This window comes from Aulonocara stuartgranti (assembly GCF_965226115.1).
Source record: "Aulonocara stuartgranti genome assembly, chromosome: 13".
Lineage (NCBI taxonomy): Eukaryota > Metazoa > Chordata > Actinopteri > Cichliformes > Cichlidae > Aulonocara > Aulonocara stuartgranti.
This window is the reverse complement of record NC_138949.1, coordinates 13,008,068-13,028,010: the sequence shown is the minus strand read 5'-3', so window position 1 is coordinate 13,028,010 and position 19,943 is coordinate 13,008,068. Positions and strand designations below refer to the sequence as shown.

Genomic DNA, 19,943 nt, shown 5'->3' with positions numbered 1-19,943 from the left:
CTACCATGCAATACCATCTGAAGACCATCAAATGTCTGCACATTCCTGTACTGTAGTTGAAGTCTGTGTTTTATTGTGTTCATGTATTTTTTTCTCATTGCAGCATTGTATGTGTCAGGCAGTCACGTGATTTTGCGTTAAGTGTGCAGCAGAGATTCAAATAAAGGTGAGTTTAAGTATAAGGTGCTGTGTAGCCACTTTCAGGTTTTGAATTGTGGCCACAGCGACTAATTGTTTATATACGTGCTGGTTTTGTTGCAGATAAGAGCTTCTTTGATAAGTTGAGACTGAGACTGTGGTAACAAGCTTTTTGTGAGGTCTCAGGCGTTTCTCAGAGGGTGGGAGGGCTCTGGGGTTAGAGGTTCTGCCAGATATCTTGTCTCGTTTGATACAAGGGAGAGCCTGAGGGCCAGGGAGTGAGCATGCAGGAGATCAAAGGACAGACTAATTGTTTCTGACTGCCCAGAGACACACGACTGATTGCTCTGTTACAGTTGTTGAATTTCACACACAGCTGAGAGGAAACCGACTGTGCTGGTCGCTATTAGAATAAAATAAAACATACGCTGCTGTCATGATGATGGCAACGAATCAAGACACAAAACAAGGTACATTAAAAGCTGACCCATTGCTTCCACCTTAAATTTTATTAGTTGTTTTTTGTGTTATAATTTAGCAAAGCAAACATCAAAGTATGAAGGCATCATTTCTAAGAACTGTAATTTCTCTGATCTTTAGTATGGCACCACTGAAAATAATTAATGACTCATACCAACATTTGAAACAAACCAAAACCCCTTTTTTAAAAATTAAAGAAAGGAAAAAAAAAACAGGTGTTAGCCATTACATGTACTTAAAAATACAAATCATCTGCAAGCAATACACAACCAAGAACTCATACATCTCCTCCTCAGGTCTGTGATTGTGATGGTTTTTTTGTAATTTGATATGAAATAAGGCAGATTCATTCGATACAATTATAGACAATCTGGTAAGAAGACAAGCGAAAGCGAAGAAGACTGCAATTCTTGTTTATGTAGGTGAAGTTCAAAGCAATTTCCTGGCATGCACTGGAAATGGCAAAGAAAAAGGAAAGGGGAGGGAGGGGAAATTAAAAAGAAGACTCAAATCGATTTGTTGAAAAGACACTCACATCCTCGTTTATGTGCACGGGCGTTAATGAACAGTTTCCTGGTTAAAATGAGTAAAGCTGCAGTCACGGCAGCAGCGGAGATGAGACTTGATTAGTGATGTTCAGATGAAAGGCCTGGCAAGCGGCACGTCGCCTCACAGACCGCAACGCGAATCGGGGCATTGGCCGATCTGACTAAAGAATGGAAATCGAAGCTGCGGCGGTGTGTGAGGAGACGTGGCAGGTGTCAGTGTGTCGCACTCCAAAGCAGATTACAAATGCAGGCTGTCGTCCCACTACCGAGCGCCATCGTGACTGTACTGGTGGCGTCAGTAAAAACTAAAAAGGATGGTTGATGTTTAGCATCACCCAGCCGGGAGTGTCAACATGTAGGAGCTGTGGCTGTTGTCCAATGACAGCTTCGCCATGCTCTCACAGTGGGTTTATCAAATAGCAAGACTTGAACCTGGTTTATCTCATTGCACCCTTCGGGCAGAATGATGTATGACTCTAACACACAGTGAGGTATGGCTCATCTTTTCTGGTTGATATGTTCAAGTCCTATAAGTAAGGTTTTGTACATACATATACATATAGTACATACATATTTCAGGGATGAATAGTTTAACCAAGAGAGGGGAGGGTAAGTAAAGTTGGGAATGTGAGCATCTTGTGAGTAACTGGTTTTCCTGGGCCAGTGTCAGAGCCCATACTGACATGGGCCAGGCTGACACCAGTGTGGCCTTCGCACAGTTTGCTGGCTGTCAGATGAGGCTGATTGTCTTCCCTTCAGCTGGTCAGTCTTTCTTCTCAGTGCCTGGATGGAAACAAATGACAAGACATTTCCTCAACACTCTGTCTTGGAGGCGTACTAGGAGCAACCCTTGAAGCTCTTTTCTAAACTGAACGTTTTTTTGGGTTTTTTTTGGCGTAATCAGAATCAGCATCAGCATCATCAGAGGTTAGTGGAAAAAACCCAAAAACTGTTGGTCATCAAACCACGTCTTTATTGATATATACTGATCATCATTAAGGGTAAAGGGGAGGTCGTCAAATGTTGTCTTTATTGTGAAAAGAGTTCAAGATTTCTGGCTGTGGATTGCATTAGACTGTAAAGGAGTACATAAATACAAGTCAAATGAAACAAAAGCACTAATCTGTAAATGCCAGTAAACAGGGATGACACGTACTTTATAACAACTCAAAGCTTCGTCAAAATCCAGCTCAGTGATGCTCGAAAAATTGTGTGCGGCAGACAGAGACATCGAGGCAGATCCGTTTCCTCTGTTCCCATTTCACCGCAAATGACGTGATTTTTGTGTTTGAAGATAAAACAACACATCAACTTTGCTCTAAAAATGTCATACAGTAAGTTTTGATGTACTCTGGCTAATTTTAACGGCACACTATGAACTAACCATCTCCCTCGCACACAGTCCCACCCTGATGCACTCGGTTGTCCAGCAACAGGCTTTTTTTCCCCTTTTCCTGGCTGCTTTGTCTGGCATTGTTTAAGCTCTCTCCTTTCTACACCAACCCACCTACCTCTGCCAAGTTATTTCATATGCTGCTTCCCTGTCCTATTTATTCAACCCCAACAATCTGTTCGTAGCAGTTGCTTAAATTAATTTTTTCTACCTGGAAACTATACGATGCCCAAATCCGAAAGCCATTTTTTTCTTTTTTGGCTCATCGCTTCTTTGGACCCACACAGAGAACAAGCGTGTTCACAGAAATTAATAGCACCCTCCATAGATGACTACATTCAAATTATATGCTGTCTTATTAGCCTAAATCTCAACGAAGACCTGAGGATAAGACCAGTGTAGTATCCTTATCAGATATGATTTATTGGCATTATTATTACCCCTACAGTCTGTTTTGGCTGCATGTTAAAACAATATGCTTTGCACACTTGATTTATTAAATGTCCAATAGTTGAGGGTGCAGGTAATTCATCATACTCAATCTCCAAAGACGTGCCGACGCGCATATACTAAAATATCAGGGTTATAGTTGCAGACCTGAAATGGGTACAGAGGATTTACAAATGCATTTGGCCCTGAAGGAACACGTACTGCCGGCTGCCTGCCCCTACAGAGACAAGGAGATGGAGACAGACGGGGAGGGGGAATGGAGACAAGTAGGGTGAAGCTGGGTAACACTTGGCTGTGCGCAGCGGAGGATTCTCGAAAAGAAGTGAATTTTAATTCAGCAGCTGTGGCCACTAATAAGAATCCACTTATAGAGATGTGTGTGACATCAGTGTGAGCCAGTAAGCGGGTGTGAGTGCTTCTTTCAAGCTTTTACCTTTGGACTGAGTTAGAGTTGAATCAGCTTGTTCCGAGTCCTCGACAGGATCGTTCGTCTCTCCTAGAAGGGAGTAAAAGAAAGGAGAGCGGGGAAATATTACAAAAGGCCATGAAAATCAGGCAGCCCTTCCCACTTTTCTGTGCCAAGAAGCATCAATATACCTAAACAAGCGCTGCCTCGCCAAGCTTGTGAGCCTGAGTTCGGTTTGTAGTTACAGTGGAGCTAAGAGAGACGGCTTCAGATCAGGACTGAAGATTATGCGAACATCTTATAATGATTTTTTTTATATGTGAATTCATTAAAAAACCGACTTCTGATGCTGTCTGCAGCTTCCCAGCTCTAAAATTTAAATGCATCTTTTATATAATCAAAGGCTAATATGTACTGTGTTGTGAAAAAAGGGAAGAAATTGAGGAAGGGATGTGGCTGTCAGGCTGTTAGGGAGTCTCTACTCTGAAAACGCATAATCTCGGCTCACCTCCACTGCTGGTGCCAGTGTCGTTCGTCTGAGAATCTGTAACATGGAGAACACACAAATACGCACATGTTAGCTATTCTAAAAGTCGATTCGTGCACGCGGATACGGTTAAACAGACTCAAATTTGGGTAAACGCAGCCATTATTCAGGATTATTCAGCGACTCTTTGTGCTTTTGTCAAAATGCTTTATGACCAACAGAGTCGATCATCCTGGAACTAGTCCAGGATTTCATGAGCAAACATTTCCATTTATCCTGATGCTTCAACTCTCAAGCCTGGAATTTCAGCGCCCTCCTGAAGTGCAACACTTCAAAACGGAACAAAACAAAATCTGAGAAGGGAGAGAGATGCATTCAAAATTAATTACAAACCACCGTTCCCATAAGGCAGCTTGAGACCCCCCCAACATCCACCCACCACACACACACAGACGCTTCCCTCTCCCCGTCTATCCTCCCCGTTACCTCTGTAGTCGCACAACTCCTTCGTAGTCACTCCCAGAGCAAACCTTCGCGCTCCCCCCTTTCGCAACAGCAATCAACCAAACAAAGCAGACCATAAAAATAACCACACTCCCCAGGCAGTCTGGTGATGATGTAAACAAATACAACTGCTTCGGGATGATAGAAGCAACCATGGAGTCTAAGGCTGCTCCGGTGTTCTGTATGTTCAGAGGAACAAGGCTGCGGTTGAGGTCATTATACACTCACGGTTGTAATTGCAGGTATCTAAGGTCCTCAAAGCGAGATGAAAGTTTGTGCATTGCACAATAGCTTTCCCTCGCTGGCTGTCTCACTAGGACTCTGTCAGCTGTGTAGAAAATCCATTATACTGCTTCTTCAGTATAAAACTGATTTAATCTGTTGCAACATATTGGGATAAATTTCTCCTCTCCAAGACAGCACCGGGACTCAAGGACTGCAGAAAAGCAGGAAGGATGAAGCAACAACAATATCCCCCTGCTTTCTTTTACCGTTTGATCTGTGGCATGGAAACGGCCTTGGAATTATATTATGTCCTTTTTATCTTCTGGTTATTTATAACTTGGATGTTATTTTTTATTGCTTTGGCACAATGCCTGTGATTTCTATCAGTAATAACGTAATTATACTTAGGAGCATAATTGATGTGGGAAAATAGTAACGCACGCACCATATGTAGACTACAAATCTTGATTCGTTTGTGCTTGCCAGCAGTGCGACAAGTGCGCTTCAAACTGTTTTTTGTCTCCTCCAAGTAGTAATTGGTTTAAATTATCTGGCTTAAATGAACTTATTTAAAACTTAATTTGAATTTTTTGCCAGCCTGTCCCCAGATCCCAGACGTGACTTTAAGTAAAACGCTATCAGAACCAACCAAAATGACTCATCCAGATGAAAAATAACCAGAAAAGGAAAGCAGCTCTAAATAACCCAGAATTTCCCTTTAATGTCTTCTGGCTTATTATAAATTAATCAAAGAAGCAGATTTTCCTGCTGTAATAGACTAAACTGACAGGAAGCATGACACGCACATTGTGCCAGATGTGTTTTGGATGTGTTACCCGTATGGCATCAATAGTGAAGTAATTAATTATGCATACGCATCAAATGATATGCCGTTCATTAACGCTTTTCCACATAATCTCTATGTGCATTAAAGCTGATGGCGAGACATGGGAAATGTGCCCGACACTGGAATACAGCCTCCGTCGTATGAACTAGCTTAGCATGTCTACGCGTAGCAGCAGGAGCTCACTGAAGCAGCGGCCTCATTCCAGATGCTCCTTTTTTGTTCTCTCCTAGGTAATGACAACACGGTCTTGGAGCTTGGGTAGCATCCTCCTCCCCTTTCGATACCCAACACTGATCAAAACGAAGGAAAAAAAAGTTCAGATTTTCAGATGATTGTGGCTTCAGCTTCTTTCTGACTGAAGCTTGGAGGGAACAGCAGCATTGGTTTCTCTCGTTCTCTAATTTGTGCTGACAGTGAAAGGGCTATCATTTAGAGGAGCATCAGAGGGTGCTGTGGTAAACACATAAACAAGATTTTTTTTGGGGGGGGGGGAGAAGAAAAATGGGCCTCTGGTGAAGGAGAAGCACAGTCCACAGAGGGCAGATAAGAAAAATAGAAGAAAAACAGAGTGAATTGACTACTCCCTCAGCGGGGAAAGTGGACAGCTTACAGCAATGTTTTTTAATACCAAGGACTTGAGGGGTCCTTGATGGTGACCCCTAGCCTCCATGCTGGTATGTAAATTACGAGCATTCAGCCCTGGTTACAGAATTTGTATGTACATGGGTTAATGTGAGTCTACAGAAAGAGGGCAAAATAATTGAGAGCTGGTGACTGTGCTGGCCTCTCTGCTGCTTATCAGCTGACTTCTTCCACTCGAAATTCTTCGTGCATAGCTTGGAGCTGCGCTTTGGGTCGTTGTCTTGTTGTAGGAGGAAATTGGTCTTTTTCTTTGTACGCTGGTTTGAAGGCCAGGACGCAGGAGTCACCTTTTCAATTTTGACACCGAGACTGGTGTTTTGCTGCTGCCATTTATTAAAATTGCCAGTTGAGGACCTGTTTCGTAAAACAGAGATTCTAATGTACTTGTCCTCTCGTACACTTGCGCAACAAGGTCTCTTAATTCTCTTTCAGCTCTACTAAAAGCCACTTTGTGTTGTTTTGTGAAGAAAGCAGAACACTTCAGGGCTGCGAGAGATCAGATTTTTACTTTCGAACGATCACGGCCACGAGGCTCATTCACGATAACATTATCATAGGAATAATTCAAATACTTCTATAACCTTATTTACTGTCTGTCTGTCAGCTTGTTAGCAAATTTAGTTAATTTTTGCAACAACGCATGAACAAATCTTAAAATGTAAAGATTTCACAACTTATAGAAGCCAAAGATTTCTGCCAGTTATGCTCCAATCTTACGGGTAAAGATAATGAAATCCATAATTTTAGTATGTTTTATGTTTTATGATGTTTTTATTACAACACACTGACATCTCTTGTGTTTTTTCTCTAATCCCAGACACCGAACTAGACAAATGCACTGCTTCTTTAATCAGCACAGCAGTTTTCAGATGTGCTGTCATAACTGGAATTACTGATCAATTATGCATGAAAGACTTTACATTAGGTGGCAAAATCTGCCATCCCAACAGATGAGCGACCCCAAATTTATGAGTGAGGGCGTGCAAAAGAGAGACTCGACTTCACTGAGACCGGCAAACTTGGATGAGGTGACTGGTAATGAGATTTTCCAAAAGGGTTTTTGATCTGATTCCACATATTTGAACTGTAATCAGTTATTATCGGTCATGATATCATCGTGTTTTGGTGAAGACGAAGGAGACAGAGATCAAGCCGGACTAATTTAGAGATGGGCAGAGGTCACCCGGAATATCAGAAACATTTCAAACGTTAACTAACTTTTAAGTTCTTTAACATTTTTTTCTGTCATTTCAGCCTTTTAGAAGTTCAGTTAAAAACATCCTGGAGAGAAAACCATCAAGAAGGAGTAAAACTGCATGCGCTCACATTTCCACACATGAGAGAAGGGAGAGGAAGGAAGAGAGTTGGGCATAAGTCACCCTCGCATGCAGACAAGCAGAAAATTACATCCCCCCACCTTCCATTCATTTATTAGACAAGCGGTAGTTAGCGTTTTGTTGGTCAGCATTAGTATACCGCAGCACAATATTCAGTGACGACAGCAAGTGTGTTTGAACTGCAGCAGCGACGAGTTAAAATGTGAAAACAATGTTTGAATAGGAGATGGATTTTTGATTAGCTGTAGCTTTTGTGTGATAAGTGTACTCATCATTGTTAAATGGTGTTTGTCATGACCACCAGCATTTCTGCTTTTACGCAACTTTTAATGGTCTTGTCATTCCAACTCAGCAAGGGAGGCAGTCCCCATGGGTCACCCACATAGCAGCATGGGAACCGTCTCTGTTTAATGTTCCAGACAGGAGCCGTGAGCAGAACAGGAGGTTCCCTTTGTCCTTTAGCCACAGGACATCTCACAGTCTTTTTTAATCTCGTCATCTTGAGCAGTTAAAAAAAAAAATGAAAGAGAAAAGAAAAGAAATCGATCGAGGTGTAGAAGTGTCTGCGCTCTACAGTGTCAGTTCCCTTAGGAGAATTTCTTCTGTTCATTTGATCCTTAAAGCATGGCATGGCAGGCTGGTCTGTTGTGTCTGAAAACATCTCGGAGCTTTGATCCCAAGCAGATCACACAGGTGTCCAGCTGCCTGCTTCCACTCTAACAATGAACATGAGCCATGGCGATATCAGTCTAGGAACAACTGAAAGCCATCAGCACATGAACGGTTCACTAGAGAATGCGCGACGTCTTGCACCGAGTGCATTAAGTACTTCTATTTTGCCTGAGTTCAGTCTGTTGTTTGGAGCTTTTGTGATGCAGTTGGAGGGCCACGGCTTGTTCAATGGCACGTTATCTTGAGAGAAAAAAGAAGGAAAATGTCAAGGTCGATGCCAGTATCTGTCGGTGCTCTATTCTTTTCAGGGGGATGAGAGGAAAATTATTTAAACTGGGTGGTCTATGGGGGACTCGGGACTGGTCTGTCCTGGGTTATGTATATTTAACAAGTATCAAAGAGTCCCTCATTGAACTTTGCATGGGCTAATAGCTTTGGGTCTGATATGCCTACTGCAAAGATAATTAAAGACATCCTTGCTCAGGCAAAACAAGAATGGGTGGAGCTCAACAAGTGCCCAACCAAAAGAACTAATGAGCTGGTAAATGTGGAAAGCAACCCATTTTCATATGTTAATTTTAAGTTTGTAGTACATGCTTGTGGAAATAGCTTAGCTGCATGAGCTGCCACTCTCAAAGCAGTAAAAAGAGGAGGGGATTTTGTAAAGGGAGGCAGTAGGGGGTGGTGGTGGTGCTGGAGGCAGCATTTGATAGCTAGAGTTTTCTCTTCTACGAGATGGAACACTGTCTGACAATCTGAGCCAATTAAAGAGCATTGAGCTGTGACCTGCGGGCTAGGGAGATGAAAACAAGCCTGTTCAGTAAACACTGACCGCCCCTCTCTACTGCTATCCTCCTGAAAAGCCAAGAGTCTTCATTAATATTCTGCCTTTCTTCTCCCCAAGAAAAGGCCAAGGGGTTGTGGACACTAAGTAGCATTGTGCTCCCCTGCGGGTTTGGGTAACCTTGTAGTGGTGGCTGCGGTGGGGCGGCTCAGAGTTGTGTCAGGGTCCTCTAAACAGACTGAAAAGGCCCAAACTCATTACAGAGGCCTGGGCCATGCTTGACAAGATGAGAAAACACAAAGTACTCCGAATGAGTGAAAAGAGAACAGGACACCATCTGCTTTGGGGTTAAGCTACTACTCGGGGAGAAGTGAAGATGATTAAAAGGCAGCCAGCAATGGCAAGAGAAGAAGGGGGTTCAGATATGCTACAAAAATGACCAGTGGCAATCCTTTGATAATGCAAAGGGTTTGAAAGAAACACGAAAGCCAGTAAAAATGTTGTCTCCATTGGCAAAGTCTCTCCTTAATCTCTCTTTTTAGTCTTTTTCTATTACCCATTTCGTCCAAGGTAGTGTGAGAAAGTCACCACCGTCTGTCAGAAGACAACAGAGTGGATTTTTTTTTAAAAGAGCCAGAACACTGTGATGCAAAGAGATGAAAGGAATAAGTGAATAACTGATTAAGTAAAGAAGTAAGAGAGGGAGACAACACAAAAATAGACACGGAAGGGAAAAATGCAAAAAAGGCCTCCCCCTGTGTGACCTACATACCTGCTAAACCTGCTGTCAGTGGTGGCCTGCTCCTCTCTCATCACTCACTGAATTACTTTACATAATCTTTAGACTCTCCCTGTGCTGCTAAAGGGCCTGCTGCAGGTAGATGCCCGCTGCTGTTTTCAATACCTATTGTGGTTTACTATATCAAGACACAGACGGTCTTGCAGGGGGAGAGATGAATCCGGCGCTAGGTGATCCGGCTAACCCCTGTGATACATTAAAATGGGACACGTCACGTCTGAGCGAGGTGTGGAAGAGGCATGTTTGCAGAGGATGGCCCGGGTGTGTGTGTGTGTGTTGCCGTCTTTGCAGTTATGCATTGACTTGCAGTTATGAAGTGATGCCTCTTCTGGGCAGCTCAAGGTTTTCCTTATGGATTGGACTGGTCAATATAATCAAAGTGCTTGTCTAGACTGCAGAGAAAACAGAAGCCCGGGCAGAGCAGCTGTTTATCACCGAAAGGTCAGAAAAGGAGCAGCTTGATTGGCGAACCTCATTAAAAGCACCACGTATATTTCAGCAGTGGACGTGGACGTAACGGAGACATCATGATAAAGGATGAAGCTGTTCACCCTCTTTCTCTGCAGATATATTTTCAGTGATACATTTTAATGACATAGCATGACGGCAAAAAACTGTATGGTACTGAAGTTGAAACTAATGAAGCAAGCGAACATTTTGTTCTCAGAGTTGATGTGGTAGAAGCAGGAAAAATGGGTGAGCGTTAGGGTATGAGTGAGTCTGACTAGAGCCAGACTGTGATGGCCAGACGACTGGGTCAGAGCGTCTCCTAAACTGCAGTAATCAGTATCTATCAAAACTGGTCCAAAGAAATTACAGTGGTGAACCACCGACATGGTCATTGGTCAGAAATGGCCATGTGGTCCAAACAGACGAGCTACTGTAGTTCAAACTGATGAAAAGTTTAAAAATAAAGTGCATCACAGCTGGTTGTGTGTTAGACTGCATAGCCGTAGAACAGTCAGGGTGCCCATGTGGACCCTGCCCGCCCAACTAAAGCGCCAAAAATTGGCACATGAGCATCAGAACTGAGCTTGACAATAGAAGACAATATTGGGCTGATGTTATATATAGTATAATGTTGGACTGCAGCTAATGAATATTTAAATTTTCAGTAAATCAGTTCATTATATTCTATAAAAACTGTAGACATCAAGTCTCCCATCAAGTCTTCCTCTCCCCCTCCAGGAGACAGGGAACCCATACAGAGATCACTCATCATCACTCAAACAGCGTCTTTTGTGTCTGTGTGTATTTTATAATACGTGTGCCTCGGTGACTGTGACTAAAATATGTTCCAGACATTTCAAAAACACATTTGTTGCCTCTCTTCTGGCTGACAAATTCTCTCTCTGCTGAGAGTTGATTCATTTGCCGTTTTTGTGAACCAAACAGTGGGTGGGGACGGGATAAGAGAACTGATCAAAAGAGGAGCTTCAAAGAAGAAGAGAAAAAGTGTAGCCTGTTGGATGAGGCCCCCTCTCTTTGAAGCCAGCTTCTGGGCCAAAGGTGGCCAACGTAATGGACACTGTAGACAGTGTGTGCTGCTCTCCATCTCCAACTAAATGACCAGCGTTCTGTGTTTCTCCACAATGCAAAATGATCCAGGCTGCTATGTGGGAAATATATGAACTGTTTAGGTGTTCAAATACAGAATATTTAGCTGCACACTGCTAGGTAGTAGAGTCAGTTGTTTCATGTGTCACCATGGCAACATCAAGCCTGTACCTAGCCATGTTCATCAGTTTTTAGTGCCCCTCGACAACAGTGCTTCTTTTGGTTGCTACTAACAGTTTTTCTGTATATTTGCAGCACGTTCCAGTATGTGGTTCGCTTTTCACACTTTGCAGCATAAATGATGCGCAATGGGCTGTCACATTAGTGAAGATGGTTCGTTTATTTCTCTGTGTTTGTGGAGTTGCAGTGCATTCAAAGCTCTCAGTGCCACTGTAAGACGGCTGTATCCTCAGCCTTGACAGGAAAGTGTTTACTGAGGTCACGGATAAAAGGAGCAGGAGGGATGTTTTCCTGTATATGTATACTTTTTTTTTTGCAGCCAGAGGAGTCACTGCCTATCGGTCATTAGAAAGAAGGTTCAAGATGCTTCTGTGTTGGCATTACGATTCTGACTAGAGGGTTGTGCTATGAAACGACGCGAAAGAGTTAACAAGCTACGTGGAGCGAGCTTCAAGTCAGAAGCGCCACAGTAGCTCTCTTTAACCTGGCTAAATCGCCATGGTAACTCGTAGGGCTGGGCCATATTATACCGTTCACGGTAATACCGGTATAATGTTAGGCAACGATAGGAAAATGATATATCGCGATAGAATATGAGTAAAACGCGCGTGCGCAGTACCTTTGTTTTCATACGCACATGGCCGATTGTTGAGTGAAACAGATGAACCAGAATTGGTTTGTAAAAATGGTGCAACTTCAGTGATGTGGAACTGGTTTGGTGTTTGTCCGTCAGATACACGACAAAGCACATTTTTTGCAGAACATGCAAGCGGCCGTTGTTATTGTCGTATTTGTCGGACTAAGATGCTCTTAAATCTGGGAGTAATCTGGGTCCTAAACTCCGCATGCTTCAGGTCAAACAACACTGCAGCATCACTGAGAGTTAAAACCTGTCTCAATTCTTTCATCTTTAATAAAACGATCAGCATTGCTGCTTAACCAGGTGAAACTATGAAGTTTAACTTCCAGGCATCCATGAAAATAAAATTTATTACATTTAACGGAGTTAGAAGTTAGCAGGAAGCTAGCGGAAGTTAGCTCGCTAGTTTCGCTAGTTACCTAAGCATGATATAGCATGTTCTGACTGAGAGATTTCTGAAAAAATTCAAACGTACAGCTCTGCTATCACTTCCAACATAAATGAAGACAGGAAACTAAACAGCAGCGTTTGTAGGGTTACTGAAGTTGGGCTAGCTGGTATATAATGATGTGCTACCTGATCGCTAGTGACACAGCTATGTTAGCATAACATAAACAGTGAAGCTGGAGGACGAACACTAACACTTTTCCACTTATAAAAGTTAACGTTAAAGTTCCTGATAATTAGAGACAAATGCAATCTCATGGCAGGATGCTGTAAACGGACCAAACTTCAGTCAGGAGAACAACTGAGATAATCCATCCACAATACGAGGTTAGTCATTAATATACTGCAACAACATGGGAATAGAGCAGAATTCATTCATTAATAAATCAATGGTACAGAAGTGGAGGAAGCAAGAAGAATGAGTTTAATAAAGTTTGATTTATCTGACTGCTTTGTTTCGCTTAATGTGTCTTATAATCCCGTGCACCTTATGGTCTGAAAAATGCGTACTGCACACTGCAGTTTAATGTTGCAAAGCACCTCTTTTTAACTTCAGTGGATATTATACATGGTTATGCTCAGGACATGTCAGCCCATTTCTAGTGGAAATGCCTTTTGGTTAAACTTTCAGCAAGGAATTTGCATTTGCACTGTTACATTTTTATAAAGCTTTAATGTACATAAAAACCAGCTTCTTGTTTAAGTGAAAATAAATGGAAGGTTGTCTTTTTGCGCTAGTAATGTTGTGGAGTTGTATTTTGTCTCGCATCAATTATATCGTCAGTTATATCGTTATCGCAAATTTTCAAATATATATCGTGATAAATATTTTTGGCGATGCGAACTGTGTGTGAGCAGCTTAAAGACGAAGTTAACTGCTGGTTCCATTATCGGTCTAAATGAACTGGATATGAACATGCTACACTTTTTCAGTGGGGATTTCACGATGAAGCTTCAGAAACGTTTGTGTTTTTATCTCTGTTATGTTTATTTGATACAGAGTAACCCAAAATTGCCAAAGTACATCAAAAGCAGGAGTCAAACTGATTTTAATAATAAGGAGAAAAGCTGAATTAATGTGACCACTCGGTACTCAGAAACAATGCCACAGCATGTGACTGGTAAAGCTGCTCACACTGAACTTTCACAGTCGGTATAAAAGGCTATAAAATATAAGTTTAGCCTAGTATCTTCATTTAGTGGCAGCCTGCTCCCCTAGGAGCCACACAGTGTTACAGTATACAATGTTATGCCAAAAGTTAATTGTGTGCTGACAACCCTTAGCCACAGGAAAGGCTGCGCTGCTCTCCAAAATTAGGTTTACATCACCAGTATCCCACTGTTCACAAAAGACCAAGACAAAGGGGTGCAATACAACCAATTAAGTAAAGCTTTTTTGCTTTTGTAGACAAAGGACCATAAATGCAAAGCGACATCAAACTCTAAGTGGAGTATACTAGTAACTGTGGGATAAATTCACTGGAACTTCGAGTCTCCGAGTGCGTTGGACTCAGAAGAGCCATTTAGGCTTGTTGTTGGTCTCTACCACTCAAGCTGCTACAATAAGGAAGTAAAATACATAGAAATCAATATCCCCCCAAATAAACCTTCCTAACAAGAAAATGCAACCAATTCTCCAGACGGTTGTTAGAAGGGGATTTTTTTGAGCCTCTATTTGAAACTTTTTTTGTTATTGTTTGTGAAGTGGCGAGAGCTGGATTGTGTGCATGTTCTTGGGCACCATATGGTACTCATGGATGCAGCTGGGCTTTTTGATCATAACATCGCATACAGTAAGCTGTGAGTGGTTGTGGCGAAGCCACAGTGCTAAATAAAGCAGTCACGGCCATCAATACGGCATGTTCAAAACATCCCGGCCACCAGGGCAGCGGGAAAAAAAATACACATTTGGTGCTTGCAGTTTGTGACATGAAGGCATTCAAATAACAAGTGAAAACTTGGATAATTATGATGAAGTTGCGTTTTCTTTAGTTGTTGTGATGCTTTAAACAACAGAACAAGTCTGAGCAGTGAAAAGGAATCAAAGAAAAAAGGGACAGGAGCAGGGGGGATGTAAGCTCTGTATTTTTGTAATGGGGCCTTGTCTCTGCTGTGTTGAGGCTAAACTGTTTGTGATAACCTGCTGGGTATGTCTCTCTGTCTCCCCTGCAAGCTTCCTTCTGCTTGGCTTTAGTATCCCATTACAGTCTGTCCCTTATTTGTCCGTCTGGTCTGCACCCAGCCACTCCATAGTCAAGGAGCTCCTTTCAACCCTGTTCAGCCTCTGCCAGAGGCCAGCTTAATCAAAGGTAGGAAAATTTTAGGATCACTTATATATAGAAGATTCTGGCTTCCTTAATTGCAAGGTTTCCTGAGCAATGTTTTCAAGGAATATATTGAGCAAGTCTAATGCTCACATACTAAATTGACAAGCACGTAACAATAAATATCATCAGAGAGCACAAAAATAAATAAAACATTTGCAATCTATTACATGCAAAAGCTCCTCGTAGGTAAAGCCAGCTAAAAACCTGATAAGAAATTATGGACGAGCTGCTGTTTATTCAGTGACATTGAACCTTTGCAGCCATTAAATCTTACCTTTGGAGCTAAGACAATAGCTATCGACTACTGTAGGAAAATCATGCTGCATGAAGGAAAAACAATCTCTGCTCACAATTCAGATTTATTTATTCCTAGCTTTAGGCAAAGAGTCTTATTTTAATTTATGAGTGTTCCAGGAGCTCACTGAAGCGGGTGCCCACTCTCACAACTCACCAGAACAAGGCTTGCTGAACAGATCCTCCAAACACAATAACAATCTAGCCCCGCGATTTTCATTCTAAAGTGTGTTATGAATATTCATAAATATAGGCTGCTTAGGCTTTGATTCAGTATGTGGAGCCTTTATAGCATTTCTCCTATCAGGCAAAGAATCGTATTTCTCGTGCAAGATGATGTGTGTGTGTAGATATACATATATATTACTGTGCCTTCCTCCATATATATCTCTTCCTCGCACAGATACTCAAGATCAAAACCCATAATATAATCTTCACTTCAGTTATTGCTTTTAGATGCTTATAAAGTTGCATTGAGGTCAGACAGATATAGATATATAGTTAAGAACAGGAGGACTAAATACTTGAACCGAGCAACATATTTACAGTATACAAACAGGCGAGAAAGATAAACACGAGATGGACGTAGTTGGTAATACGAAGTGATAAAACCTGACTCACTGAATAAATTATTACATTAACAAGTTACAAAGATGACGACAGTGAAAACGAACAACACAAAACTGTTTTATTCAGCTTTGCGATATTTAGTGTGATTCTTCTGGGACTGACATGCTTAGCTGTGATACACACTTCCATATGTGTAATATTGAGCTACGTGAGAGCTACGGGGTGTCAACCAACGTTGTTGGCAACTGGGAGACCACAGATATAAATGTGCAAGTGGAAAACAGGATGGCCTTTTAAGAAAATTGTAGAGACATACACAGTCTGTCTGTAATGAATCCTTCAATGTGAATAATAATATGAATATTGTAACCTGCTCATTATGAGGTTAATCAGCGTGGCCTCCTGGTATGAATGTTTAAAAGACTAGAAAATACCAAGTGGGTAATTTTTAAATAAGGATGCATCCACAACCTCAGGAACAGTGTAGCTCTTTGATGTCTGCTACAGTTACTGCAAATCCTGCTCTGTGGTCAATAAAATGATGTACACAACGGAACAATTATCCCAGCAACAAATTAGAAAGCTTTACTCAACAAGAGCCAACGAGTCTTCCTTTCTCAACTGATTTTTTCCCTTGATTTTGTGATTAGGGGCATCCGAGTTATCTTTAATCTTGGATACTGATAGCAAATTGGCAACCATGGTTTCATCTTAACTCGTTAATGTTCAGACTGAAGTTTAGAGTTTTAATTTGCAATGCTTTAAAGCACTAGTTAAGCTCAACATGGCGTACGAATCCAGTCAATGTTTTGAAATTATAGGGTTACTACGCAGGTTAGAAAGTGTTTAAAAAATTCACGCAATTAACAACCAGATACATGGAGCTAAGAATTGTTTAAAAAAAGATTTTGTAATACATTTGGGGAAGAAATATTAAACAATGTAGCTCCGTGGCCATCAGTTTTCATGCATTTTTATGGGATTCGTGGTAATTACCTCTCTGTTTCTTTTTGTTTTTCAATCACAAACTCAAACGCACATACACACACGCACCGAGCCCAAAGCCAGATGCTTGTTTACAAGTGCCTTTGGTCTTTGAAGTGCAAGTAAAGGTGTATTTTTGCTACTGTCAGTCTTCCTGGCAGGCGGCGAGGTAAGTCAGATATGGCAAATTCTTGTAAAAACAGACTTTTGGAGATGATTGAATTAGTAATGTTAGCTCACACTAAGAGGGCACATAATGGGAAATGGCAAGGCAAGATCACTGGTAAAAAACATATGTATATATATATAATTAACCATATTCCAATGATTTTGATCCTACGGATACACATTTGAGATTAGTGCATGCAGCCAAGTTACCCAGGATTGCACAGACTGCCAGCCCAAATCCATTTTATGGCACGTTCAGACTTTATCCAGAATGGATTTAGAAAGTCTGGACAACAGACAACATTCTTGCAGTTTGGATCCAAGATACATTTGGGAGCGATTTCCAATCAGTTTCAGCCCATACGCTCTGGCCACTCAAAGATTTAGAAGGGCTTTTTGTTGCACTTGCAATGCAACACACAACAATGTCAAACTCAGAGCGACAGAGTGGCGCGGACCAGAATCCATGCTGCTACTGGACGAACACTATGGAGGACAACAACCCATTGAGGGAAGGAGGGATACGAAAATAAAAGTTGTCTGTGAATAATTTGGGAGATGTAGTCTTGCAAAGAAAGGCTGCACTGGAAAGCCAGGCAACCAGCATAAGTTATTAACTGCCTAGTTTGAAAAGTAAGGAAAAATAATTCAGCTTATCAAAGATTAAAAGTTAAATAAGACACATAAATCCTTTCTTGGGGAAATGAGGCAAATATAAGATATGATAGATGTAACGTCTGTTTGACTGAATGGCAAGATAATCTTCAAAGGTATTTATGTACTCTAGAAATGCACAAATCTGTTACAAAACTTAACCGAGGTACGTTGTGCTTTCAGTTACTGCCTGATGTTTTGACAGAAGCAATCAATAAGTAACATGAAGAGGAACCTAATGTACAGAGTGGATATATAATGTCATGTCAGTGTTGAAAATCCAGCAGAAGGTCACACATGGAAGCTCAGAAGATCCCTGTGTGCACACACACAGGCTTCACATACAGACATATGTGTGTATATGTGCAGCAACCTCATATTATATCCTCAAATTGTTTGATTTCTCATGCATTCGTCCCATCATTATGAACTATTATATTACCTCTTTCAGTGAAGCAGATTTAACCTTTACAGCCATGAGCAGGCAGCCTGATTACACTTATGTTTAATAAAAGGTTATTTGCTCTGGAATCATTTGGTCTTGTCTTGTGAATAGCTGGTTACGCATGGCTAAGCCAAGCTGTGTTGGTCTGCATGATATTCAATATCTCAGACTATTTGGGTTTGCACTCCGTCCAAGGCTGCTGCTCATCTATACCAAATGCAATCTGCCTGCAATCAGGAGTGGCACCACTGTTTACCGCCCGACTGTGCCACCACGCAGTATGTAGCCTATGGAAGCCTAGACGGTGACAGACAGTAGCGGGCTCAGGCAAGAGGCAGTCAACAGGGTGGAGTGAAGCTTTCCACTGAAGAAAATCCTGTAGAGTTTGAAGGCTATATTTCACTGGCTTTCAGGGAGAACGGAGAAGGCTATCTGAGACAGATCTATCAGGAATGTTCACTCTCACCCTAAATTAATTGAATGTCAGTCAAGGAGAAAGTGAAATAGAGGCAAGAGAGTGACTGAGACCTTTGTGTTAGTAGAAGTGGGGTGGCTGGGGTTCCAAACTTTAGCCTTAACTTCTTAAAATAATTACTCAGTGAGAAGCCAGAGAAAAATGTGGTAACAAAGACAGATAATCTATTTGTGCAGAAACAAACTGCCTATGCTGAGAGAAGCCCGTAAGTGAATGGCTTCAAGAAGTTTAATAAATAACGGCTACATATATGGAAACTTTGCTAAAAAAGAGATGGCAACAAAGTAACTATAAAGTACAATTTCAGCAGATTACTTTAAGAGATTGTTTTCTTCTATAGTAAAGCATACTTAGTGGTTTCATTCTGGTTAACAACAACAATGTCTGAATACTTGACATAACAATCCTTTATTTTACATCTAGCCTTAATACACTTTCTTACTGCACATGAAAATATTTTAAATAAGTACACATATATAGAGTTTAAAGTACTATAAAATATACATTTGTTTTCTTAAAAAGTTCCATCTGTGGATTAGTATATACTCCTTACTCTTAGATAGTCTGGTTAGATGGTGCGCTTTTCTATAACAAGTACTTTTTTTCCTACACATGCTTTATTTGTGTCATTCACACTTTAATTAATGAGCCCAAAGGTGCTTTGGCATGCACACTGGAGAAGCCAGGGATTGAAGCACCAACCTTCTGATCAGTAGATGACCTGCTCTACCTGAGCCTAGCCATCCTAGCAGCAGGAGGGTATATGGATGACCACAAATAAACTAGAGTGCCCATGCTCACACTGATGAAGTACAAATAACCCAATGGTTTAGCCCATTGATCTGTTTTTCAGTTGTTTGGGACATCAGTGTTGGTTTATAGGACAAAGCAATAAGCCATGCAAGGCCCTGGATATAGACTCAACACTTTTCAAAGGATTTGTTGACACAAGACTCTCCTGCAAAGTCTCTTCTAATCCTAGCTTCTTGCTACGTTAAGCTATCTATTACACAAATCAGAAGCTTTAAAATGTTACTCCATACCAGACTCTGCTAGGAGAAAATAAGAGCACTATTGCATTACGAGTTAAATAGTACGTTTTTAGTAGTAGTAAAAACCAAAGGCTGTGATTTAGCATGCTACAATTATGATACACAGCATCATTGCTATGCAAGGTATGGGGATAAATATGCTGATACCATTAGTCTGCAGAGCAAGCCTGATTATTGGAGTGGCTGCAGTTACTCAAAGCGATACCAGCTAATCAAAGTGAGAAATAGACGGTTTGTCGCCGTCTTCACCAAGCTGACAGCTAAATACAGTCATTTTTATGACTGAAATGATCAGTTCAGGGAAAATCTGCCAAGTAAAGAACAATGCCGATTCCACACAGTCATAATAGTCACTGATAACTTTAGAATATGCTGTAATGTGATGCTGGCTGTTCTCAGCATCACCATCATGGCTGCTGGAGATGTGTTTGGCCACTT

At 41.4% G+C, this 19,943-nt stretch overlaps 1 protein-coding gene across 1 annotated transcript in view; it reads right to left on the bottom strand.

Annotated features, from left to right (window-relative positions):
• Positions 1 to 613: 613 nt before the first annotated feature.
• The window catches only part of macrod2 (mono-ADP ribosylhydrolase 2), a 413,432-nt gene continuing 394,102 nt past the window's right edge, over positions 614 to 19,943 (bottom strand). Inside the window, exons 16-18 of the mRNA XM_082556428.1 lie at positions 3,924 to 3,959; positions 3,443 to 3,505; positions 614 to 1,949 (exon numbers count right to left, since the gene is read on the bottom strand). Of these exons, the coding sequence (XP_082412554.1) occupies positions 1,930 to 1,949; positions 3,443 to 3,505; positions 3,924 to 3,959 (119 nt within the window). The 3' untranslated portion in view covers positions 614 to 1,929. The remainder of the gene's footprint in view (positions 1,950 to 3,442; positions 3,506 to 3,923; positions 3,960 to 19,943) is intronic.